Source organism: Haliotis cracherodii, unplaced genomic scaffold (assembly GCF_022045235.1).
Source record: "Haliotis cracherodii isolate W230 unplaced genomic scaffold, xgHalCrac1.p SCAF_6, whole genome shotgun sequence".
In the NCBI taxonomy this organism is placed as follows: Eukaryota; Metazoa; Mollusca; class Gastropoda; order Lepetellida; family Haliotidae; genus Haliotis; species Haliotis cracherodii.
The window spans coordinates 40,246,883-40,274,686 of NW_027266319.1; the positions used below are offsets into that span (position 1 = coordinate 40,246,883).

A 27,804-nucleotide genomic window follows, 5' to 3' on the forward strand; every position below is an offset into this window, starting at 1 on the left:
CAATAGTTATCGCAATAGTGATTTCCAGACCAATAGTCACCCCTAGTCAGTACCCACTCTTTCACTGAAGTGAACAGTAGCAGCTGTTCCACCATTGATGTTGGTCTGGAGCTGGTCGTAGAACTGGAACTCGTCCTTCGGGTAGGAACATACATCCTGATTAGGTCTGTTGGATATGACAAGTTGTAGGGTCAATAGTCCCTCCTTTTCATTTTTGCCTGTCTCTATCATTCAAAGCATTGGGTCCTTGACGGCAAAGCTGACACCATGCTGTCTGGTTTCATCAACTGCTGTAGAATGGCGACGTTCATGTGCAGTCTTCGGAGTTCTTAGACTGTCAACTTCCTACTTGCTCTGCACATGCCTAATTTGGAAAGGCTGCAGTATGTGTGTTTTAGTACTGCCATTTCCAAGTTTTCGGCAGTAAGCTCTTCCTTGTGTATTGTAGACATATGACAGCGTTCTGTTGCAATCTGTCAGTTTTCATTGGTAGGCCCGTTCCCAATGTATTAAATTGAAATACTTTTCAAAGAAGGGTTAAACCCAACTCACATTCAATCTTTTTGGGAGAAAAAACAGACACGCATACATATTCCACAATATTTATTTACAATCGTAACCTTTATTATTAAAATCCTTACATCAGACACTTATCTTTATTATTAATATTTATATGTATGTATGACTTCCTTTGTGAACATAGATATAATTTGTTATCTGATATTTTAACTCTGTAATATGTGTTGATATTAGCAATGCTGTGGCAATGGAAGAGTCTGTACAAATTAAAAGCGAAAATACCGACTTCATATATTGTAATTTCACAGTCATATTCAAGTGATATAAATAAATCTGGTGTTTAAATACAATAAAAATTAATTCAACTGCTCAACAACACTCGGATCATTTTGCTTTGGAAAAATAGATAAATCAACAAACATCACTGTCAAAACTGAATTGCTTTGTTTCAAAATAAGTTAACAATAATACAATCACAGACATGTACAATAGATATACAAACAGTTTTGGTATTGAAGGGAAGGCAATGACAAGGGAATGCTGACAGGTTATAGGCACATGCAGGGAGGGGAGGTTGAAATGTACATGACATTGACGACAGTTGTACATGTCACTAGCAGGCATGTAACTGTACAAGTGCAGCCAGCCATGTACGCATGCTTAATACTGTGTGAAGGTAGGGAATGGATCATAAAAGGGATAAAAATTAAATTCTCTTCACGCTATTCACGTGTATCAGTGACATTGAGCTTGGGCAAATTTGGCATGGGAAGTGGAGGAAGGTGCATTATGTTGTGGCCTGTCAATGTTTCTTTACGACGATCACCAGCTGAAGCCTGTAATAAATCATACAACAAGGTGTTGTAGTCCCATCGTCATTCATGTCTTTGACAACTTATATTTACTCAAGCAATGATAAAAGAATGAATTCTTTTTCAGTTACCCAGTATACGTAATAATGGCATTTATCTTTTATTGGTTTTAAATATGGATTGTGTCAAATGTCAATACAGCTAGACCTCAGATCACCAGAATAGTGACTTTTACAAATGATATAAAACAAGCACACTCACAAATGTTTGGCATCCATGGTCAAACTAAGACATTCTAAGTTGATACAAGGGTAGGTACTTAGCTCTGTAAATAGCAACAGAATGGTTTTGTGGAACACGTGTGAAGGGACTTCAGTGTTATATCACAGTAAGAGGAGCTAATATTCTACATATGTACAGAAACTATTGTGTTTACTGAAGCAATGATTACTAAAATAAATAACTGCAAAACTTTAAGAAGGAAGTGATATATTATCATATATTTGGTCAGATGTGGATAAACAGTTCAGGTATATGAGTAGTTGAGTATATCTCTTACAACATGTCTAACTATCCATTGTTAAAATATATACAGAGTCTGGTTTTTGTGTCCAATTTTGATTGGTTAGTTCAAAAATTCCTTATTTTCATGACTTCATGGTAGGTTCTTGAAACTGTTCACGATTTTTTCCTTTTGACCATACGTCTATGTGATAGGATTCAATTAAGAATTTAACAAAAATACCACTTTAAACCGTCTCATTCAAAAATCAGATGACAATATTGATTCATTGATAACAATTAGATACTTGACAAAAGCCTGTATTGAGACTTTAAAATGCATCCTTCCACTTCATAACTTGCTTCACATATTTCCAGCACCATACATTCCTCCACTCACACGATTCGAGAAAATAGGAAACAAAGTTTAGATCTCAATGGGTTTAGGCACAGGTTTTCTGATATGTCTCATAGTTGAGCCAGCTTCATTTGGTTTGAACGGAGCATGAGAGCCATATGGTCTGGGTATTGGCAGTTCACTATCATCATCAGGGATGTAGGCGTTGGGGCGAGGCTCGGCAGTTGTGTACAGGCCCCCAGCCAGCTTGTACTGCTCTTCCTCTTCTGCGGCCTGAGAACAGAGTAAGGTGGTGGCTTATAGTGTTGGTCTCTCACAATGATTCATACTAAATGTCTGTATTAAAAACTGTCTGTTTGTGTAGGATAAAACATGCCAGAAGGTTTTTATGTGATTTAATATTTATCAACATTTGTATTTTTCAAACATACTTTCCACGGACCATAGGAAATGGATGTAAAATATCTGTTGCTGGCAAACAGTACTTAAAACATTCTTAAAAACATTGTGACTTATCAGTGCCTCTGTAGCCAAGTGGTACACTCACTGGGCTACAGATACGAAGGTTGCATGTTTGATCTTTGGGAATATAAAGCAAACATTTTGGCATTTGATTTTACATTTCATTACATTGTGTTCAAATGCAAAATAAATTTTAAGTGAGAAACATTCATATGTTGCAATATAAATGAAATTTGTATTGATAAAATGCCCGGGATATTCAGCAATATTTCAGCTATATTAGCCTCTTAATCATCTGTTTACGTCTTTTGGTGTGACACGACCGGGGATTGAATCCTGGAACTTCCGCTCTCTATGCAGATGTTCCAGCACTAGACCACGGAGGCCATCGGTATTATTGTAAGGTCCCAATGTAATAAGTATCAGTTTCCTCTTGGTTATACTACTAATCTTAATTTTCTATGATCCTTTTCAATGCAAAATACAGGAATGAACTAATGTTTGATGGAGTATCAAAAGTTACCATCACTGAAGTATTAAAACAATGCCTACTTGATATATCATCTCAATGTCAATTACCATTAATATAATATTACATGGCACTTTTTGACATAGTATTCTTAGCACTGTGATTGTCAATACCTAATATCACAAAACCTGTGATGTAGCCCTTATATTGTTCAAATTGCATGTATAATTTACACTACATGTCCTAGTTCAATGATATATTAATATATTCCAATGCCCTCTGACCCTACTAAACATCCACTCACAGCTCTGATGTCATCCTTGTCCTGTATCCTTCTCATCTCATCTCGGACCATTCGCAGCCATTCCCTCTCACACTCCTCGGATGGTGGGTCTCCCTTCTCCATCCTCATGTAGCATTGCTCCAGCTCCGTCTCCCGTCCACGCAGGTCCTGCTGTAGCTTCATGGCATTGGCCTGGTTCATGGACAGCTCCGACACCAGCGCCATCATCTTCCGTGTCGTTTCTTTGATCCTTGCTTGCACATCATTAACCTGTAGAGAGTGTGAATGAGTGAGTGAGGGAGTGTGTGAGTATGGATTTAGGCCGCCTTTAGCAATATTCCAGCAATATCATGGCAAGAGACTCCAGAAATGTGTTTCACACATTGTACCCATGTGGGGAATCAGACCCGGGCATTCAGGGTGACAAGCGAACGCTTTAACCACTAGGCTACCCCACCGCCCGAGTGAGTGAGTCAGTGAATACTGCTATACACTGTAGACAGCAATAATGCAACCGTATCAGGAAACTTTGAAAAGTAATTGACCCTTGGAAATAAAAAGTGGTCAGTAATGTGTGCAGCAAACCACCTTGCTTTGGCTCCATGACCATATAGTTCAGTTTTCATGGAATAGGAAGGAATGTTACGAGACACCAACCTTCTTGGCTAGATCTAGGGTGTCCTGTTTCCCGATTTCAGCTTTCCCTCGGATGCGATCTGCTAGCCGGTTGACCTGTTCAAAGATCAAGTCTTTTTCCAGAAGCTGCTCTTCTTTCTCAGCTAATCTCATCTCAAGCTGAAAATGAGAAGAAAAGAAACATGAAACCTCTACTCACTTGCATTAGGACAACACGGTATGATATGACATTGCTTCAGAGGCGGATGTAGGATTTTCAAAAAGTTGATGCACAAAATTCCTGAGGTAAGAGAGTTTCCACCCTTGTCAAACTAGCCTGGAGTTATGGAGTTATACTTTGTCTGGATTAACGAGTCTATGCATAGTCCAATCAAAATCCAGTTATGAAATTGACATCTGGTTCGGCAACATGCCAACTGCATCTTTCGATTACAGGATTTGCAAAACATGTGTACCGCCAACTTGGCATCAAGATATATTTTCCAAATTTTTTCATGTTCTTAATCAAGGTGCTCATGTGACTTGATGTACTTCACAAAGTAAGACAAGTTTTATTACAACATAGATTTTGATCATCGATGAGATCACCTTGACTGAAGTAAATGCAAGTGATATGAGAAATGGAATCTGATTGGTCAATAGGAGGGATATAGAAGGGACAAAACTCGTAATAGCCACTGGTGGCGCTACGATTTAGCCCAAACATTTCAGCCAAGTTCAGCAAGGGTGGAAACTGCATTTTACAGTCAATTAACTCCCTTGCCTCAGGAAGATGGTACAACAGAGTGGGAAGTCTGAGAATACTGTAGGAGTTCAAAGAATGTTACATGACAATTTACGAAAAAATATAACAACATCAAATTATTATTATTATTTTGACAGATGTGACATTTTACTTCTAGTTTAGATGTACTGTATTCGACGTAATAAGCATCCCGCTCTAATAAGCGCCCACGGCTTTATTTGCTAATATATTGGCTAGTGAACAATCCCAGTTGGCACCCTTTCTGATTGATCAATGTACACAAGACTTATTTATTCGTGTATGATACGCACTCATTTTTTATATACACCCTTAATTATGGTCAATTAACTTCTCGAAAATATATCTATCGTGTATAATACACACAGATTCAGGCTGTCAGCATACACCACAAAATTTACAATCTTTCAACCTCGTTTTTAAACTAAACAAAATTTTATAGTCTAATAAGAGCCCCTATTTTTAATTTTGAGAGCGTACTGGGTGCTTATTACATCGAATACGGTATTTCTGATCTCCAGCTGATGTTAAATAAACAGAAACCTGGCCTTCCTTAATTCAAATATGTTAAATCTTCCTCTTGCATTAATGACAACTTCCATTTGATCAAAATATACTGCTCCATGATAACTTTATTATCCGAAACCTTGAAATATTTAAGTTACATGCCATGACTTTTCCAGGGTTGTAAGACTGCCTGTAACTCCTACCTCCTCCACTTTGGTCTGTATATCTGCTGGAGTAGGGTCGTGACCCTCCAGGTATCGGACTCGGGTCTCATCATAAGGGTTTTCCAGGTCCTTCTCCAGCTCCAACATCCGGTCCTGACACTGCTGCAGCTGTAACACGAGACATCACTCACTCACTCATCATCATCATCATCATCATCATCATCATCATACATACTATAGCATACTGTGTATCAAAGTGTTTGACAATTTTTCTGAAGAATAACTATGAACAGTTAATTATACAGAGAGGTTAAAATATATGAAAATAACTTACAAATTATGTCTTAGGAATTACAGAAAAATATTAATTGAACTAGACCAAATGTTTTTGAGAGGTTTTCTCACCTGGATCTGCATTGTGACGAGTTCCTGCTCAAAAGCACGCTTGTTTGGCTCCATTTTCCTCATGACCTCCCGACCTCGTTTCTCCTCATTCAGCTGCATCTTGAGGAACCTAATCTCTTCCTCTCTCGCCTTCAGCTCCACTTCTCCGTTACGAACCATCTGATCTGGAGACAGAATCAAATATGCTTTAGCTTTTTGACAATTCTAACAGGAGTTATCCCCCTTGATGCACACAAACAGTGTCTTGCACCAATATACACTGTATTTTCTATTTTCTTAGTATTTTGGTAAAAAACTAAAAAATAACTAAATCAAATGATCATCTGACAGGACTTCTGAATTACTGACACTCCCCGGGGGAGCTAAAAATACAAATATCCGTACACTGATTGGTTTATTTGTTTGTTTGTTGTTGAGTGCCACACTCAGCAATATTCCAGCTATTTGATGGCTGTCTGTAAATAATTGAGTCTGGACCAGACAATCCAGTGATTGACATCATGAGCATCAATCCATGCAAATGGGATACATGACATGCATCAACCAAGAAGCGAGCCCGACCACCCGATCCCGTTAGTCGCCTCTTACAACAAGCACAGTCGCCTCAAAATGTTATCAACGTCCAAATGTTCAATATGGTATCAAATTCCATACAGCTCGAATGCATATTGCCTTGAACAATTGATTAAATTGGATGGAATGGGACCGAAACATGACAGACAACATTCAGTTCAGGTTAGCTAAAACTGGTAATAAGTATCATATCCAAAAGGTGGACAAAAACGACTGAACAATAAATAGGTTTTTCAATATGGCTGTTATGGCTGCAAAATTGAAAACTGTATTTTAATCTTTTGAACAATTTCAGCTGCCACCTTTGGTGGGATCAAGTTTCAGCTTCTTTGTGACTGTGTAAGGATTATGCGTCACTTTTTTGTTTTGATTTGTTTGTTGTTTAACGCCACATTGAGCAATATTCCAGCGGTATGTAAATAATTGAGTCTGGGGCAGGCAATCCAGTGATTGACATCATGAGCATCGATCCAAGAAATTGAGATACAATGTCATGTATCAGCCTGACCACCTGATCCCGTTAGTCGCTTCTTTCGACAAGCATAGTCGCTTTTTACAGCAAAATACTTGAATACCTATTCTACCCCAGATCTTCATGGGTCACATGCTTAAGTAACAATTTCAGTTGTCATCATTGGTGGGATCAAGTTTAAGCTTCTTCGTGACAATGCAGAGTCAGTGAGCCTGACCACCGGATCCCGTTAGTTGCCGCTTACAACAAGCAGTCGCCTGTTACGGCAAGCATGAGTTGCTGAAGACCTATTGTACCCTGGATCTTTACGGGTCACGGGTACTCACCTTGGATGTTAACCTTCTCATAGAAGATGCACACTTCTTCATTCCTCTCAATCAACTTAATGCCCCTGAAAATGTCGGGAGTGAATGTCATTTGCTATTATGATGGGTCATGTTATTTAGTTTACCAACAATATCCGTGCCATATCAGCATACAAGTCTCCACCATGGTTTATGAAAAGAGATCTGAAAATAATTTTTGAGATTTTGTGGATTCTGATGCAGAATAAGAAACCAAAGTTCACCTTGCACTGATATGTGTGACCAGTCAGTAACCCAACAGATATTGATAGTTCGTTACTTTGAGTGAGTGAGTGAGTGGGGTTTAACGCCGCTTTTAACAGTATTCCGGTCATAACACGGCGTGTCAGCTTAATGTGAGAGGAAAGCCCAAAGTGATGCAGGTCTCAGACGTTTACCACTTTGGTGAAACCAACGAGCATGGGTATGGTGCTGACAAACCTAGAAACATAATGGGAGTGAACCAGGATTCAAAGCCACAATCATAGATTTCTGGTGTGCCCAAGGGACCGAACACAGCGAATCGCGGCGCCTCAAACGACTGGGCCACCCGTGTCCCCTGCACATACAAGAACATGTGTTGTCGACATGATGTGTGGCCCCCTAGTTGCTTCGAATGACCCACACTTGATTATTTACGTGTTGCCATGATATACCTGTATATGTGTTTGATTATTTGAGTGGCCTGAGTCAACCAAATTTACGACATTAGATATAATGGCTGCCAGTATAAGGAGACACAACATAACAGCTGAATGCTATAACACAAAACTACGAGAGGTTAACAAGTGTTTCATTGCTTGACAAAGCTGCCATGGTAAGTTTTCTGTTCAATCCATGTAACACAAGAAAGTTCAAAATAACATGTAGAACATCAAATGGGAAGCAAAATCATCAAAGCCGAATTATCTAATGTAAGGTATTTGTATCAACAATCAGAAGTTACCGTATTTGACGTAATGAGCTCCGCTCTAATAAGCGCCCACAGTGACATTTGCTAATATATTGGCTGGTGAACAATCCCAATTAGCACCCCTTCCTATTGATCAATGTACACAAGACTAATTCATTCATGCATAATACGCACTCGTGTGTTACATGCACTCTTAATTATGGGCAATTAAATTCTGGAAAAATATATCTGTCGTACATAAACATTTCAGGCTGTCAGCATAACCAGGAGATTTAACTTTTTCACCAAAATAATATTCTAATAAGAGCCCCCTATTTCTAATTTTGAGAGCGCCCTGGGCACTTATTACGTCTAATACGGTAATCAATTTCCCCGATGCATATTAGAATACACATATACTTTCAATACCTAGTTAATATATTCATTAGAATGCTTTATTCATGATTGAATCTATAAATGAAACTAATTAGTTTTAATGACAAGGTCACTTGGAGGCAGCTGACTTGAGTACCACACCCCAGTAGTTTTGGACAACTTAGGTCAACAAAAGTCTGACTTAAATGAGTTAACATGAGTCAACATTGGTCAACCAAGGTTAACTTGGGTTATACCTTGGTTCACCTGGGTCGTCCAGGGTTTTGAAATCGAATGCAAGAAGCAACATTTCTGACTGTCATGAAACATCTCCCTCCTCACCTGTCGTTGCGATGCTGCACTGCTCTCTCGTATCGCTTCCGGAGTCTCACCATCTGCTCCTCGGCCTGGTTGATCATCAGGTTCAGTTTGGAGATGTCCATCTTCTGCTGCTCTTGCTTCTCCCGCATGGCCTCCTCCACACGCTGTTGCTTAGCAACCTCTTTTCGCATACTGTCACGCAGCTCAAGACTTGCGCGGTGTTTCAGGCGATGTTTCTGAAGTTGTCTAGTGGAAGCAAAGGTTTTATCAAATAAGTGTAATATATCTATGTACCTACTACTGGGGCCATTTTCACTAAACTTTACTCTTGTACATAAGAAAAGACAGGGAAAACAAATGAAAATTGGTGCAAAGCAATGATTCACTGACTATCTGCCCTCGTTCTACTCTCACCTGTCCTTCTGCATGACTGCTGTACGGAGGATCTCGATCTCATTTTGCAGGATCTTGATCTTCTCCTTCATCTCAGCTGCCTTCTGGGTGCTGGTCTGGATGAGGTTCACACACTTGTTTCGCTCATTCTTGATGACGTCATACAGCTTGGCAAACTCCTTCAGTCTGAAGAAATATTTCAACACTTAAAAACTCACCACCATCATTGTTGTCTAAAAATTGCATAATCTGAGATTCAAACAAACAATCAGCAGATCCTAGCAGCACTAAGGGACACAACTCATGTAAGATTACTGGAGATTCACTCACTTCTGCTGCATCTCCTGATGCTTTTTCTGGTGGTCTTGTATCTGCAGCTGCTTGGTCTTGAGGTCCTCCACAGCCCGGTGGAAGCGCATCTCTGCCCTCATGAAGTCCCGCGCCTTCTGCTCTCTCTCATCAGCCTAGTAAAACAAGCACATACTGTAAACAGCGAATTTTTTGCGACCGTTTTATTATTGCGAGTTTTGCGAATGAGACTCAATCGCAAAAATTAAAAACGCAAAAATAAGTATAAATAATACATACAAACTTTATTCATTGCAACACGTCATCAACCAGAACTACAAGTTACTCAATAAGTTAAAAACACAAATGAATGCAGAATGGTCACACAATACATCACAAATGACAGTGTAAACAGACCAGTTAGTGTCACTGTTACCTCACAGTAATCCTGCCTTCTTCCAACCTCGCTTGATTGCGTCAGTGTCCTTTGCAATTTTGTCCACACATGACATGACACTGAGTTGAGTCAATTATCGTATTTGATAATTAGTCGCAATCTCTTCCGGTCAACCTTCCGGCCAACTCAGAAAAACTAGTTTCGGAGAGAAGCTGTCTATTGTTTGGTACGCGAGGGGTCACCTCAACACGGCAACTCGCAAAAATATCTCGTCGCAGTATTGTCTTTGGCGTGGTATTCGCAATATTTTAACGGCGCAGAAATAACGCTGTTTACAGTAGTTTGTAAAACAATCTGACACAATCATTCCAAGTGAAATTGTCTCAATTATGAGACATGAGTATGTGTGAGTTGGGTTTAATGTTGCTTTTAACAGTACTCCTGTTAAATCACGGCGTGTCAGTTTAACAAGGGAGGCAATCCCAAAGTGATGCAAGACAAAGATGTTTACCACTTCAGTGAAACCCACGTGCATGGGTATGGCGATGATAAACATAATCACCAAAAATATCTGTTTGTGGACAACTCATTAGGATTTGTTTGTTTGTTTATTTGTTGTTTAACACCACACTCAGAAATATTTCAGATACCCATATATGAAGGGAGTCTGTAAATAATTGAGTCTATACCGAACAATCCAGTGATTGACATCATGAGCATCGATCTACGTAATTGGGATACAATTACATGCATCAATCAAGTCAGTGAGCCAGACAACCCAATCCCGTTAGTTGTGTCTTAAGGCAAGCATGGATTGCTGAAGACCAATTCAGACCTGGATCTTCACTGGGGCTTTCATAAGGAAGTTAGTATTTTCAATATCATTTGATGCACATATCATCTCAGTGAACTGGGCTTTGTCTCTTCCTATCAAGGTAAAGTTGCTTTAAAATGAATTGATGTCACACCTCAGTCACTTCAGTCATGTCACTGTTTTGTCTGTTTGTCATAATGAGAATTAATCAATCATGTTTGATTAATGAATGATGTGAGAGTTCTGATTATTGATGGAAATATTCAAAGGGATAACCATCACTATCACATACTGACCTTGATAGCAGCGAGTCTGGTGAGCTCCACGACTTCAATGCGCAGATCGCTCTGCTCAAACAACAGGTTCTGCTCATCGGCTGCACTTGCCTCAAGCTTCACATGCTCCACCGCCGTCAGGGAATTCTGTAAACAAGCACATCGGTGTAGTCCGTGTATGGTGGATGATGCAGTATATCTACATCTCCAGCACAAACAGAGAGGTATGGTGTGGACATTCATTGGCAGTGTTTGACACTGACCAAAATTTGTCAGTGGTCCTGACCAAAAAGGGTTTTAAAAGGTGTTACTTTATTGTGCAATTAGAATGAGAAACCAGCCAGGATGATAACCACTGTACCACGCAGGGTTGTTTACATTGCTGGCTTTGCCTAGAATATAGAGTCCCCAAAACAACACTAGACCACTGGACCAGCATTTATTTAATTTTTCTGGCCCTTAAGAAAATACGCTAGACTTGGACCAGCAGACCAGTGTTAGTGTTGAACACTGATTGGTAGTTCCAGGTCTAACAACAGTAACTCTCACACTTCTTGTATATGTATTTTTCTAACTTCCTTATTTGAAAAAACAATCTGCTTACAAAACTGAACTTATTTGAACTATTATTATCAAATCTGAAATATAACTACCGGTAACCTATAACCAAGTTATCTAATCATCAACAAACTCCAACTAACAAAGAAAATAAAAGGAAAAGTTGTTAAAAAAAAATGTCCTTAGAAAGTACAAGTTCTTAAAACATCTTTGTTATGTCGCCTCTAACACACAAAATGCAGAAGCCCTTCTCTAAAATTGTAGGACTGCACATTTCTGTAAGACTCTTCATTAGTCATTTGTATATTCACCACGACCTCTAGAGACTGACCTGCTGAGCAAGAGCTCTCTTGGTTTGTTCCACCTCCTTCTGCAGATCTTCCCTCTTCTTCACCAGAGAGCCATCATCTCGCGGGAGTCCATCGACCTGAAGTAGAAATTACACAATGACAGTCGTTCACTCTTACCTGTTTGAAACCCATCATGTCACATCTGGCAGTGTACATATCACTGTTGTAACAAAAACTGCAACATCTGAATGTGTTTTTGTGGAGCTGATGTCAAGATGGACGACTTGACAAAGAATGTCCCCCACTTACAATCAACATTCTTTATCCATGTATGAATAATCAAAATTATTGACAACGACTTGTTGCAACTGAAGTCCGTTACCTGTGACTTGATCTTTTCATGGATAGACTTTGTATGGTTGAGTGATTCATCGGCCACGCGGAGTTGTAATTCAGCCTTCTTGAGGTTACGGAGGTCTCGATCCTTTTCTCGACTCTTGCGGGAATGAACATCATGAAGATTTTTCTTCTCCAGATGAACGTGCCTCAAGTTCAAGTCAAGTGTTGCCCTGTACACAAAAAAGTAATATTTTATGTGACTCTCCTGTGTAGATCTGAGTTAGAATAGGTCTTCAGCAACCCATGCATGCTGTAAAAGGCAATTATGTTTGTTGTAAGTGGTGACTAACTGGATTGTTTTGGGATGTTGACCACTTTGGTGAATTCCATGAGCATGGGTATGGTGCTGACAAACCTAGAACATAATCGGGGCGAACCGAGATTCGAACACATGATCATATTTTTCTGGTGTGTCCAAGCGATGCAAATCAGCACAGCGAATATCCACAGCTTAGACGACTGAGCCACCCCTGCCCATCATGCAATTGGAGACCCTCCTTGATAATCCAGTGTTTTATATCTCAATCTTATAATGCTTAACACCCTGGACCCCAGACTAACATCTAGAAAAATATTTTACTAAAAAAACATATGTGAAATTATAGTTATAAAATAGACCCGTGAAGATTTGGGGAGACAATAGGTCTTCAGCAACCAATGCTAGCCATAAAAGGCGACTAGCGAGATCGTTTGGTCAGGCTCGCTGACTTGGTTGATGTCATTGTATCCCAACTGCGCAGATTGATGCTCATGATGTCAATCACTGGACTCGAATATTCCTAAATGCAGTGTACAACAACAACCAAACAAACAAAGTTATCAAATATAATAAAAAGGAGTCCAGAGACTTTCTTCATTTTCAGTGAGTGAGTGAGTGAGTTGGGTTTTACGCCGCTTTTAACATTATTCGAGTTATATCATGGCGTGTCAGCTTAATGTGGGAGGAAAGCCCGAAGTGATGCAGGTCTTAGACGGTTACCACTTCGGTGAAACCCACGAGCACGGGTATGGTGCTGACAAACCTAGAAACATAATCGGGGCGAACCGGGATTCGAATCCACAATCAAAGGTTTCCGGCGTGCCCAAGGGACGCAACTCAGCACAGCGAATCGCGGCGCCTTAAACGACTGGGCCACCCGTGCCCCCTTCATTTTCAGACTGACACTGCAGTAATCTAGACTTGCCAAACGTTATAGACTAGCATTGGCTGTATTGGATATATTTGTTTCAGGGTCTAGACTACCTGGACATTCTCTATGATAGCTTTGTTAAGGTAGTTACTCCCCATTGAATTCTCTCACCCATATGAGTGTACGAATAATATTGAACATCTTTTTTCTAGTATCATTTGAATCAGACTCAAACCAAGGCTATTGTAGTAAATAGATCTAGTGAATTTGTAATAAAAGAATTAAATAACTCCACATACATTGTCTATGTAATGTTGTTTCACACATTAACAAAATCAAATTTCTTTCAAACATTAACATTCATCTGAGAATTCAGCACAGATAATCAACACAACCCACGAAGCCTGATGAGTGTTATAATTGACCATGTTTACAGTTTGACACTAGGAGCATAGGTTTTGAGTTTTATCAAAAGTTAGTACTGGGAATTCTTCCGATGCATGTTGTAACATTGTATAAACAGACAAGAAACTTCAAATATTCTGAGGCAGATTTCTATCTGTTGCTCTTTGTAAACAGGTGTCCCTGTAAAATACTTTCAAACAACATTGGTTTGGGGTTCTGGACCACCTCCCAAAATATTCATTGAGTATTGTCATATGAGAGCATTATTTATATTAACCAAAGAGTTACCATGTATTGTAAGCAAAGAGGTTGAGGTTATAGTGAAGGTGGACCAGAGGTTGACCTGTGATTGATTAGCTTTGCCACTGTGGTGGGTTGGTATGCTGCTACATTGAGTTGCTTATGTAACCCTGTAAGCAAAATATGTTGTGTTGTTTAGAGGCTTGGACATGTGACTGAGTTGGAGGGGGCCTGGTTGTGTATACCTACCTCCAGGCATTAGAGTTGGGAGAGTTTTGTTTTTTGAGAGCTGACATGGGTCCAGGACAGACATCTCACACTTACTAGGTCCCTGTATTGACCATAATGGGACCATATCGGGACCGTATCGGTCTGTGACATTCCTACCAGTGGAATCTTGTGACATATTCAGCCATGTCAGTCATTTGTGAGGGACAGGAAAGTGGAACTGTGATTTGAGTTAGACAGAGTCGTTGGATAATTGAACTGTGCTCGGAATATGTTTGTGACCAGGATCCAGGTTGTGTCTGATTGGTGGAGTTTCTGTATCACGTTGAGTATTCACCTGCTTTGCTTTGCCACATATGTGAGTTTGCTAGATAGTATTCGCAATTGTGTAAATATTGAATAATTGTAGGTTTTCGTAATAACTAAATATTGTTGAGTTGGGTCCTTCCTTTCGTTACTTGAGACACTGTGACTCGTAACAGTCTGGTCTCATGTAACATACAGTATTTATCAATCATAAGCTCACACAAATACACCCACCTATCTCCAAGCAGCATTGCTTCACGTTCCTTTGCATGCTCATAATCTTTCTGTAATAAATCCAGCTCTCTTTCTCGCTCGTTCAATATGGATCGCTGTTCTTCTAATTCCGAGTCAAATTCTAATTTTTCATCTTCCAACTTCCTCCGTTTTGTTTCTAGGATTTTGGATGCCTCATTTAATTCGTCATACTCTGATGCCAGAGTCTGGAGTTTGTTGTCCATTTCACTGAAACACCAATATCTCAATGTAACATATTTCGACCTGAAAAACTGACAATCACATTCCAGCATAGCATGTTTATTCTAGCTCTGAACACTGACTGTTAACTCATTTGAATAACTACTATCGCTACAACAAATGTTATATTTGGGATAACACTTTCTTGGTAAAGTACACATTCTAGTACATTTCCCATCTAGATTTGAACCCACACTCACAGAGTGAGGCACCTTATCGCCAGCACAGACAATCAGCAATCTAACCCACTCAGCTACTGAGCCTTCCACAAGAAATGGAAGTCCGACGACTGGTAGTCCAGATCAATACTTTATATGTCCCTCTGATAAGTGAAAATTTGCACGGCTCTCATCCCTGCTTTCAAAGTTAGGAAAATATCTTCACAAACATCAACATTTCACCCATCTTATCATATTTGACATTAAAAAATCAAAACTTGCAAGAAGGGGCTATAGGTATTGTTAAAATCAGATCTTTCCCCTGATATGCTATCACTCTGCATGAACATTCAAGTCTTCCTGGAAGGTCACATGAGGTGAACTTTCTAATTAGCCAATCAGTGTTAAGGCTTCCAATTATCAAAACTAGCGAGCAAAACATTCAGAGCAGCATATCTGATTTCTGTATACAAAAACATCAACATAAACAGCAAGTTCCAAATGGAAATAATAATTTTTTTTGTTGGAGTATTTTATCACCTGTTTCTGTTGTATCTAAGCCCATAAGGGAGAAGGTTTTCTTTTATTAAGATCAAAATTTTCAAATAAAGGTGGTAAATAAATAAACTGAATCTTTTTAGAAAGCTGACATCTGATTGGCTCAAGAACCCACACATCCTTCATTTTGTTTTGGAAGTCTAATGTGGAGGGTTTGTCATGTTTTCACACAGAGAGGTATCATATTGGAATAAAAGATCTGATTAAAGATCTCATCAACTGATCTACTACAGTATTCATATGTACAAATATCTTACTTTTTCTGTCTTGCAATTTTGTCAGCTTCCTTGGCAATCTGGCCTGGGACAGTATTTATCTGAACCAGGTCGCCCTGCAATGCAATTCACACAGACTATATAATACACTTCTGTTACACAAACCATGCTTAAGTATTGAGTATATATACATATATATATAATCAAACAAAAGTAATTTCAAAATCTTTCACTTTTTCAAAGGAACAGTTTGATGCAAGAAAGACATACATGCACCAGACAAAATATCAGAAAAACAGTAACATCCAACATCTGGCTATAGACTGTGAACTTGTATTTCCTTTCATCAGTATGTTTCTCATGTAGTCTATGAAAGCTAAGCATTTGTGAGATAAATCACTTTTATTCAAACACACACATGTACAGTATTTCTCTATTTGTTTGCCCACATAAATATGGTTACCGGTACTTGAAGAGTTATATCATAAGACTTTTCCCCAGAAGCTACGACTGTAGCTAATACATTGTACCCACCAGCATATATATGGCTGGTAAAAGGTTCCTGAGAACAACCTCCACAAACAATTTTCAGCAATAAGAAAATGTACAAAACACAAGCAATATGAAGGTATGTCTACAGATAATACTATTTCATTTTCTTGCAGCTAGATCTCATATTTCATCAGGTGCATGGACCAGGAAATGGGGACACTATTGTCTAATCTAAGCTTTAGGATTCATCAAGCCAAAGCCCAAATCCTGATCAATCTATCTTTGCTGCAAAAAGAAAAAGCTTTAAAAGTCATACACCATTGAAGTAAATATTTAACATTTTCAATAATAATTGATCAATAGCATTGAATGTAGTCTCTAGCTATTGCAAAACTCTTCTGAGGACGACAAAGAAATAAATACATGCCAAATGAAAACATTTTACCAAGCTTAGCAAATCTAATTTTATTTGGACCCAAAACTGGAAAAATGTGTAACGTAAGTATCCCTTTGGGTAAGTGAGTGAATGTTGTTTTACACCACAAATGGTTATAGTCCATCTACATCACGATAGCTTGTCAATAATCATGTCTGGACAAGGCAAACCAGTGGTTGATAGAATGAGCAATGATCAAATCACCCAGTTCTTTATACATGTACCAATCTGATTAAAATCAGATCTTAGTGCTCACTACTGCTACACATAGATCTGAAGACATCTGATAACAGGTCACATCAGAATGAACTTTTGTGAACTTTGACTGTTCAATGAAATTTCTAACAAAAAATCAATATCAGCCAATCAGAAAGTAGCTTTTTCAAGCTTTAAGGCACAAGTTTCAAACTGTGACTTCCATTCTAAGCTACGCTTTGGAAAAAATTGATTCAAATTTGAATACTGACCCAAAAGATTCTGTAATGTCTCATAGAAGGTTGAGATTGTATGGCTGTACATCCCACAACCTATGGAAAGTCTCTTCTGTCTCAAATGTTTATCCCACTGAAGGGAGAGATTAACAATGATTTTGATGGAATCAGTCATACAGCACGTTACTGTTACTCAGAATACCCTGTGGTAACCTTTTCAAGGTTGCATGATTAAGAAACACATTCCAAATGTCACTTTCAAACCTGGTAAACAACGCTCTGATTGGTCATATGAAAGGCATTTCTGATGTGACCTGTAATGGTCCTCAGATCTTTGTTTAGCGGTAGCAAGAACTAAAAGATGATTTTATTGAGATTGAAAAATTAAAGGGTTTTAGGGACCTAGTCTGCTCAGGAATCCCCAGAGGAACATTATCTCTCAGCTGTAGAAAACAAACAATATCAGGGGGCTGACTACCGATCTTGCTACATAATGTTGGCTCGATCTACTGCTTGTTCAACCTTTAGGTAACTATCTAGGGACATAGCGCAAGCACATGAAACAAAGTCATACCTGTAAAATGTAAATGATCACAATTTGACTAACAATAACATTCCTCTACAAACACTACAATGAGCATATTAAAAAGCTTATAAATGGTGCACCAAAAAAGAAAGAATTTATCTGCAAAGAACTAAGAATAGTCATTACAACTGTTGCTCTTCAGCTAAATATATTTGTGAAGTAAAGAATGTATAATGATTTTTTAAGTAAGTTGAAGAGTGAATCAGATACTGTGCCATAGTCTGTAATATGCTAGCTGTAGTTGCCAGCAGTGGGTCACGGTTATAGTGTGCAAAGAAACAAACAGACAGTGCTGTCCATATGTGGCAGCCAATGTGACCTTGTGATCCCTCATTTAGTCACCAAAGAAAATGGAAATTGGAATGTGCACTAGAAGCAATTCTTAATGGAGCACTGAAATATCAGCTTCCCGAGGCAAATGTGTCCAGTAGCCGATATCAAAGCCTAGTTTTGACCCTTGCCACATCAAGCCCACTTTTCTTGGCCCGTACAATGGTTGCACCTCGCTTAGATCACTAGTTGTGACCCTTGTAATGATTTGTTTTTGTTTGTTGTTTAACGCCACACTCAGCAATATTCCAGCTATATGACAGCGGTCTGTAAATAATCAAGTCTGGGCCAGACAATCCAGTGATTGATATCATGAGCATCGATCCACGCAAGTCAGTGAGCCTTGTAATGAAAATGAGATCAGATCCAATCAGATCACTGTTCTTAGCTAGTATGCTTACATGGGTACAATGTGTGAAGCCCATTTCTGGTGTCCCCCGCCATGATATTGCTGGAATATTGCTAAAAGCGGTGTAAAACCATACTCACTCACTCGTATAGTTACAAAGATAGCGAGTACCATAGATGAAGACCCGTTCGATCAGAAAACGAAAACATTCGTGATTTCATCCGTGACAGACAAACAAAAGCAATCATTGATGGGAAGAAAACCTATTCATGTCAACAAAGACAGGCAGTGGTAAATCACTTTCATACGAATGTGTACCAGTTCTGTGAATTGATTGTTCTCATCATCATACTGCCTTTAAGTGCAGTACTTGGGCACCTTGATTTAAAAGTATAACTTGGAAGACTTAGAAAATACTTGTCTTCGCTACATTGTTAAAAGAACTTCAGCACAACTTCAACAAGCTATGGCAGCAGCCATGTTTTCAGAACCCGGATGTTGATTTTATGAAACATTCTCTGATTGGACTATCCATATGTGCTATAGTCCAATCATATTGGGCTTGATGTGGCAAGGGTGTAAATAGACATTGATGAATAGGCTAGTGGATGCTCTTGCCTTGGGAAGATGCTGAAATACATGTACATAACTACACCCTGTCTGGAGCTACTACATGTAAAATGTGTATGGCTAACATGCTGCTTAGCTTCAAAAATTCCGACTACAGTACAAATAAAGATTTGCAATAGAATAGTAAATAAAGAATCACCGATATGTTCATATAGTCTAGCTGAAATTAAAACAATTATTCATTATTGTATTTTGCAAGTGTAAGTAGTTCAACAACTTTGACCCAAGCTTTAGAAAAATGTCCCTAAACAGGAGCATCTTTCAATATCACAAGGCACAAAATAATGCGCCTGATTTAATTTTGATATAAACCCAACTTTTCTACCTACTCATTTGTACCCCTGTTGTCTACCTGCATAACAAACATTGGGCTATACATTATCATTATTGGAGTTAATGGGGTGATTGAATTAATCTGTAATGTATTCAAACAAAGATATACAAACGTCAGATTATTGAAAAAATAAAAGATGAAAATGACAATATGAAACGAATTTCAACAGTAGAATTTACGTGGATTACATTCATTTCTGATAATGTTTGTTTTTATTGACAAAATATAATACATTAAGAAATGTCTGCCCCCCACCCCTACTTTTGAAATCCAAATTTAATATATTGTAGACAATCCGAGTGGATCTGCCCTTGGTTTATAGTATCTATACACAATCCATTACATGTATTAAAGCAAGGAATGAAAGAATGCATACCTTCAACTTCTCCATCTTCTCGGTCAACTCCTCATACTCCTTGTTGTCGAGGCCCAGCTGTCTTTGATTGGTCTCGAGGTCTTCACGGAGGTTCTTGGCCTCATTCTGACTCTGTCCAATCTCCTTCCTCATTTCATCACAGGCAGTTTGAAGCTGCTTGATCTTTTTCTCGATCTCCTTCAATGTCAATAATAGAGAAATAAACCACGTCCTTTTGGAGTGAGAAGAGACCAATCACACTCTTAGTTGCATAGATTTCACAACAAATTTGTATGTAGCCAGCAGGGCTTGCTCCTTTTAAAAGTGACTCCCCCTTCTCCAAACTAACTGGCCTACAACTAAATGGTGGAGGCTGCAAAGTTGCCAAACATGAGGTCACTTAGCCTGAAATTCTCTGAAAATGTTAGAACTCCTCACCCCTAAAACACTGTTTCTTGCACTCTGGAGATTAAATCTTGGCTTCTATTTAGCCTCATTTTGTGGCAATTTACGAGCAAATAAAGAAGTTGTTGTACACAACATTACAAAATAGCAGCCTGCTGTCTTTCTACTGAGATTATCCAAATGAAAACATGAAACATACACGGAGAAGGGGTGAAATTTTGACTAGCCAAACAGGCCATCTACTTTATGTTTCAGTAACTGGCCACAGGCCAACGGGCCAGCAGTTAAATTGACCCCTGTCCTGTCAAACATGTTACAACAGCAACACCTACAATAAACTTCAGATATTGTACCAACGTGAGGAATCAAACACGGCCTTCAGGATGACAAGGGAAAACTAAAAACAAGGTTTAGAGTCAGTTTCTTCACGAGGCAAGGGAGTTAAATGACTTTAAAAGTCCAGTTTCTACCCTTAACGAACGAGGTTAGAATTTAAAATAATGTGATCACCATGATTAAGAACATGAAAAGATTTGAAAAATATCTTTTGATGCCAAGTTGGCGGTACACATGCTGTGCAAATCCTGCAATTTACACAGCAATTTACAATTTTTGAATTTGTTACGTGATTTTGACTGGACTATACATAGGCTTGTTAGTCAAGCCAAAATAGAACTCCATCGTTCCAGCCTAGTTCGGCAAGGGTGTAAACAGGACTTTATAGTCAGTTAACTCCCCTGCCTCAGGAAGATGGGCTGTGCCCTTCCTTGTACAAACATACCACAGTGTGTTTTGTATGTTGATATGAAGTCTTGTATGAAAAAGCTGTGTAAATTCTTCTGTAAAATTTTATTTTGTTTACTTATTTCCATATTATCCCTTATTTTTGCAGTCAGTATATATGGAGTTGCCAGTGTTATTAAATTTCTTTTGATCTATTAGGCTTAGCATACATAGACACTAATGTATATTGATACTGATGTCAAATGACAAGTGTGGACCGATTATTGGTATCGCATTCTAAAAAGTATATATAATATATGTGCTCCAGAAATCTTCGTGGCCATCACTGGGAGTAGTAAGCCTTTCTTAGACCAAAATTATGAGCAAAACAGTATTTCATAAAAAAAACCATGCATAACTGAATCATCAATACAATCACTATTGAGACGCCTTTAAATGAGCACTTACATCTTTATATGTCCAATCTTTAAAGTAACAATGTCAACATTAAATAAAAATTGTCAACTAAAATAGGAATCATTTTAAAAAAATAATGCATTCAGAACAGCACAAAGTATACTCACCCCTTGTTTAGGGAGCCGTTCATACTCCCTTTCAATTATTTTCTTCTCTTCTGTCAAACTGAAACAATAAATAAACCACATTATCACACCTCCTGTCAGAATGGTGAGTTCTGATCGGTCCACATGATCTTGAAAAAATACTATATAATCCGTTTTGGAGAGTAATAAATTTCTTAGCAGGGTAATAAATCTCTTATACCCCGCCACGAACAAGTAGGGCTGCACATGGACTTCTGAGAGGCAAAATAAATACCTTACACCCCGCTTCAAAGCAAAAAGCTGCACCCTTTTTCCAAGTCAACGGAAGACAGAGCACAAGTTAACCTCCATTCGATCGAACAGCTGTTTTCTATCAATTTTGAATTTGTTTTAATTCTTTTACAATGTCACCTTAAAACATGTCGGTAAGAATCTGATTGATTTGTAATAGCAGTATCACGAGGGGTACATGGGGGTTTATGCGTCCCTCATAGGGTTTTACACCCTGAGCCTCCGGGACGCATAAAACAATATGTCCCCCTCGTGGTCCTCATACAACTTATAGTCATGTCAATTTCATATAACACAAAAAAATCATACATTTCCCAAATGTAAAGCAATGTTATCACAGTAATTGTAATTCCTACTTACTTATTCATTATCAGAAATACTTTTGGATTTTCAATTCAGGAATGTGTTTCTACAAGAATCATTCAGAGTCTGTGAGTGAGTGAAATAAGCCCCCCAAGCTTTCAGTAATACTGTATATCGCTGCCTATAAGGCCCCCCGTACAGGCCTTCAAAATCGATGTTAATTCATATACCCTCTCTATAAAGCTATCTGGAATGAAGCACATCACCAGCACATAAACAAACCCAACATCAGCCATAAAAGGGAGGAGGGGAAAATCAAGTAGGCAGAAAAAAAATAACATCATATCCTTCCAGTGGATTCAGGCAAACGAACAGATGATGACTTGGTCAATACAAATTTGACATTTGAGATAAAACATTACTAGATACAAGGATTTACCATTTAAATTGTACTTCCTATTCTGCTAGGTATTAATTCTGTGAAGTGAAATGGGGTTTAACGTCGCATCCAAGATTATTGCACTTATAGAGCGACGTGTATGCACGTGTGTGTGGCTGCTTGTACTAGTCCAGGCTGATGCCGATATATAGTGCTAGCCCACTGAGATACCATGCCGCAGTTTAACATGAATACCCACTCAGACACAGTATACTGACTCCAAGCCGACCAGTCCTTGTTTTAACCCCTTAATGCCGAACGCCAGACAGGGTAACAACAAGTACCATCTTTTAACGTCTTTAGGTATGACGCGGCCGGGGATCAAAGCCTGCACTTTCCGCTCTCTGGGCGGATGCTCTACCACTAGACCATGGAGACTGTCTATTGTTTATGTGTAGAGATACTGTGTGTGTTGTCTCGTAACTAAGCCAGAAACAGCAATCAGCTGGACACACGATTTCTCGGAATAAAAAAAAAAAAGACTGCTCGCCTGTAATATGTTCTCAAAAGTCATTACCTGAGAACCAATTCTATTACTTTTTACACCTAATATAACTTTAAAGAATTTTGATACAATTATCGGAATAACTGAATCTGAAACTATTATTTTATCAGGAATAATATATTCCAATATTGTGTTATTTTAGTTGAAGCTTTACTATATATATTTGAAATAAAAATAACCATAAGTATAGCACATTGGTACAGCTGATTCCTATTACTGGATGTTTTTTCACGTAAGGAACAATTTGACAAATCACCGTCGAGGCTCACACGCTCGCGAAAACTTTATGTTCACATATATTAGTCAAACTACAATAAATATTACTTTTAAGGAGTCAGCGTGTGGCATGATATATGTATCCATTATCTGTCAACTAAAGTTGTTTCAAGGTGTCAGTAGTGGTAATCTGACCGTGGTTGCTGTAAATAATGGTGAGTTGTGCAATCACTTCTCACTCAATATGAAATTTTGAATAAAATTAATAAAAAAGGTTACAAACATAAGTCCAGATATACAATGACTACTTTCTATAACCAGACAGTGTAATCACATGATTAATTTGCGTACTTCATTGCGGATTTGTTGCGATGGTATTTTTGGTGCTACCAGCCGGTTACATGCTCACGGTAATGTCTCTGTGTTTGGGGGGCAAATAACATCAAAACTCTTCTACCCTGTGTATAGGGCAACCCCACTTCAAACCTCGCTAACTCTAGGGACAAAAAATGATTGTTACAATGATTGTAACTGTGTTACATTGTTTCTGTCAAGATTTGGTGTAAGCAGTTGTCACTATAGTTACTATATTTAGATACAAGTGTGGTGTGTAAACTTTCGGTCTGGTATATCTTGGACAGTGATAATCTGTTAGAGACACTTGTGGAATGTTCTAGTACCGCTAGAATGGTGAGTGCACTGTGTAGAAATTTCCAATAGCTAGCATATATATTGGGATAACAGCGTGTTTTAGCTTCTCTCATACTTTTCATCACATCAAGAGCAGCTTTCATGTGAGGGTCACCCATCATCCCTGATTCCCTGAATAGCCCATCTCAAACAAACACACATTGGCTCAAACCTAATCTTTTTACCTTCAAACTACAACTCAAAACCAGGGAGCAAGTGCTACCCAACAGACCAATGAAGATATGGGTAATAGGTCTTGAGCAAATAACAGGATCGGGTAGTCAGGCTCGCTGAAATGGTTGATGCATGTCATCGTATCCCAACCGCGTGGATCAATTCTCATGATGTCAATCACTGGATTGTCTGGTCCAGACTCGATTATTTACAGACTGCTGTCATATAGCTGGAATATTGCTAAGGGTGGCGTTAAACAACAAACAAACCTAACACTGAGTGACTCACCTCTCCAGCTTGTACTCCAGCTGATACTGCCTTTCTTCTGTCTCCACCAGATCATTGTTGTACTTGAGAAACTGTTCACGGAGTTTGGTGACTTCTGTGTTGGAACTCTCTGGGAAGTTATCCCCTTTCTCTAACTCTGCTCTCTGTTTCTCTAGATCTGATGTGTAGTCCTTGGCTTGACGGAGTAGTGTTGTTTCATTAAGTCTGGAGCTGGATGTCAATAAAAACAATTTGTCACACAGCGATAGACACATAATGCAAAGCTGAAACAATATCAACAATTGATTCTCAGGTAAAAACAATTATGCAAAATTGGTGTCGAGTATGTTGGTAAAAGTAAGCAAATTTAGTGTCATTTTCATCTCTTGCATTACAGAAATAATATACTGTCAAACAAGGATGGTGGTAAAGAGAATATGTTATTTCTTGCTTCACAATAATGTAAGGTATTCACTAAAGCTATGAGTACAAAATGTGTAAAAGATATGTATTACCAATGAAAAAAAGTCAGAGATAATCTTTGGAAAAAGATCTGAGAGATTCAGATATGCTTTTTACATTATTATTCAACAGGAGGATAACTTACTTTTTAAGTGTCTCATGCAGTTCTGTGTATTTAGATTTCAGTAGAGCAACCTTTGTCCCAGTTAACTTTCCTTGCTGAAATAACTGGAACACGAAATTTAACAAGTAAGTCATTCATTTCTAAATAGCATAAACTATGATGTTTTTAAGTTTTGAAAACTTATTCACAAACTCCTGATACATGATGCAATTAGCTAAACCTACTGGCCATTACTTTTTCATTGCTATTGCATTTGAGATACAATCATAAACAAACACAGAATTTGTCAATTTGAATCTTGATAAAACTATATCACTTTGATATTCCACTAAGGCCAGCCAAGTTAACTTTCTTGTTTAACAGAGTTTCTTACCAAGTTCAATATGTCCAGAGGCATAAATATATCTCTTGATATATTTTTAAAAAAAATGACTGATATAGAGTAGAATCATCACTACTATTAAAATGCTCTAAAACACACATTGCTCTGATCTAACATCATTGCAACAATAACTCACCTCATCCAAACACTGGAAAGCAGGGCTTGATGAGACTTCTATCTGACTCTCTTCCTGTTTAATGACCTTGGGAGGAAGGGGTGCTATCGGGGGGACATACTCCGACACCTCCTCCTCCTCCTCCCTGTCGCTTCCTCCCGCGTCACTCATCCTCAGACAACCAGCTAACTCATTCCTGGCATAATATATCCAAATTTAGATCCAACATTAAATCAATGAAAATCGCTTGTCAAACAAATAATACAAACAAAAGAAAAAGTTAGCTGATTATAACACTTTAGGAGACATTCTTAAAGAGAAATTTATTCTAAAATATCTATTTCATGTTTTTTCCTTACGAAAGCAATACACTATACATGTTTCAACATATAAAAAATATTTTCTCCTTTTAAATTAGAATGAATGATGGTTTTGTGAAAAGAAACAAGATAAACCCATATGTTGTTACAATTCACTTAAAGAAACCTATTTTGTATAGAAAATAATGTTCACAATAGTATTTTATCACCAACATACTTGTAATGAATAAGTATTATTCATAACTATAACAGAAATAACCTGCATGACTGACCACATTCTACACTCCTCTGTCACTGGTGAACTCAGAAGAAACCAATAGTGTCACTTTCACTACTCTATCACCGACAAATGTTTCTGAATTAACAATGAATTTCTCAAGCTAAAGAAATTGGCTGTCAATAAACTGCTGACAAGATAATTAGACCAAAACCAACTGATAAATAATTTGGATTTCTATTCATCATAAAATGTCAATCACATTTATTTGATTGACAAGGACACGTAACAGGGTGGTGCAATTAGAGAAAATGGATACACACAGAGTGCATAAGGAAATTAGAGTGTACGTATTGTTCCTCAAGAAGAAAGCTCATTTGAGATGTAGAGTTAATCTAAACAGACTGTACCTGAAACTCACCTGTTTCAGTTCAATTAATCAAATTTTCATAAAGTTATTTAAACTTCCAAATAACTTATCCGTATTGAAAGCAATCCTGAAACACTTTCAGAACTTAATAATTAAATATTAACAAGCTTAAGATTTGCGATGACTTGGCATGGACCACCATCCAATGAATAATTAGAGTTTCTGTTTGCTAAAATCAATCGCTGCCAAACACTTTTGAGTATATTAGCTCAAACAGGTTTTCTGACAACAATTTTAGTTTATTTCAGTCTTAATCATGGAAAATAATAATTATTAGCAATGCTTACTTAAGAAAAGATTTTTTTTAAAAGTCACAAACCATGAAATCAGACCTTATATATTTCACCACAATGTAGAACATCCCTTGAAGAACCCTACACCTTCATAAAGAAATTGCTCCAAAATTACCAAAAGAAACAACCATTCTAGTTCTGCTGCAATTTGCTGACTGTACAAAATTGGATGTCAATTAATGCATACATACATATTTCAACAAAATCTATGTGAGCTAAAGAAGTAATTTAAAGGTATTATATTCTATTATTCTGACATATTATGTAGCATATTTATTCCCATAGGAGAATATATACACCTCTAAAAATAATGACAACTGACAAATATTTATGACAAACATATGATGTGAAAACGCAAACAAAAAAGAGAAAATGGATTTGTTTACTTACAGATGTTAGATAACTAACACCTATAAATTACTCCATAATCACATTAAACGATATGATGAATAATTAAACGGTCCGTCTTGATTTCGTTGATCGATTTGCTAGTATCATGCCGTAGTGCGTGATTACCTTCAGGAGATACATTGAGAAGATGAAGCTTCATGAATTATTTGCACATCCAATATGGCTGGTTTACATTAACAACAGTTACCATGCATGCTGCGCATGCTCAGATGGAGCATGGGGAATAACGTAAAATGTTAAATTTTGTGTTAAATAACATAAGTTAATATAAACATCTTTAAACCTTTTGGAGTATATCCAAATATTTTATTTCAGCACGAATGAAGAAGTTTTATCAATCTGAATAATCCAAAACGTGTTTAACAACATTAAGTCCTGTTTTCGGCAAGATATAACTTTATACTGTATTCGCAATCACTAATATTATTAAGACGAGCATAGAGATTAAATTGATTTCTGGTTTAGGTAAAATACTATAGTAACCGTATGAAAATAATTCAAGGATAGTAACATATATTAATGTAAAATAACGTGATATTTTTGTATA

General features: G+C 37.9%; 1 protein-coding gene across 2 annotated transcripts; it reads right to left on the minus strand.

Moving 5' to 3' along the window:
* Positions 1-628: 628 nt before the first annotated feature.
* Positions 629-27,431, minus strand: LOC139445616 (coiled-coil domain-containing protein 146-like). Of its 2 annotated transcripts, XM_071226782.1 has the most exons (21): positions 27,363-27,431; positions 25,608-25,782; positions 25,111-25,193; positions 24,525-24,734; positions 21,640-21,697; positions 19,949-20,125; positions 19,378-19,398; positions 16,027-16,100; positions 14,814-15,041; positions 12,254-12,440; positions 11,913-12,008; positions 11,045-11,170; positions 9,580-9,713; positions 9,271-9,435; positions 8,878-9,102; positions 7,251-7,315; positions 5,880-6,043; positions 5,514-5,642; positions 4,062-4,199; positions 3,426-3,674; positions 629-2,463 (listed from the first exon to the last, which is right to left on the minus strand). In XM_071226782.1, exons 2-21 carry the CDS (start codon positions 25,755-25,757, stop codon positions 2,260-2,262), a joined length of 2,883 nt encoding a protein of 960 aa, XP_071082883.1. In that variant the 5' UTR covers positions 25,758-25,782; positions 27,363-27,431; the 3' UTR covers positions 629-2,259. The 2 variants fall into 2 exon arrangements, with proteins under 2 accessions (XP_071082883.1, XP_071082884.1); XM_071226783.1 differs by lacking the exon at positions 19,378-19,398.
* Positions 27,432-27,804: the final 373 nt, after the last annotated feature.

Coding starts and splice junctions, on each gene's coding strand:
- LOC139445616 (XM_071226782.1), bottom strand. CDS start 25,757: ATGAGTGACGCGGGAGGAAGCGACAGGGAGGAGGAGGAGGAGGTGTCG. Junction 9,714..11,044: donor CCAGACTCGCTGCTATCAAG/GTCAGTATGTGA, acceptor TTGTTTTACTAG/GCTGATGAGAGAGAGCAGAA. Junction 6,044..7,250: donor TGAGAAGGTTAACATCCAAG/GTGAGTACCCGT, acceptor TTCTGTCTCCAG/ATCAGATGGTTCGTAACGGA.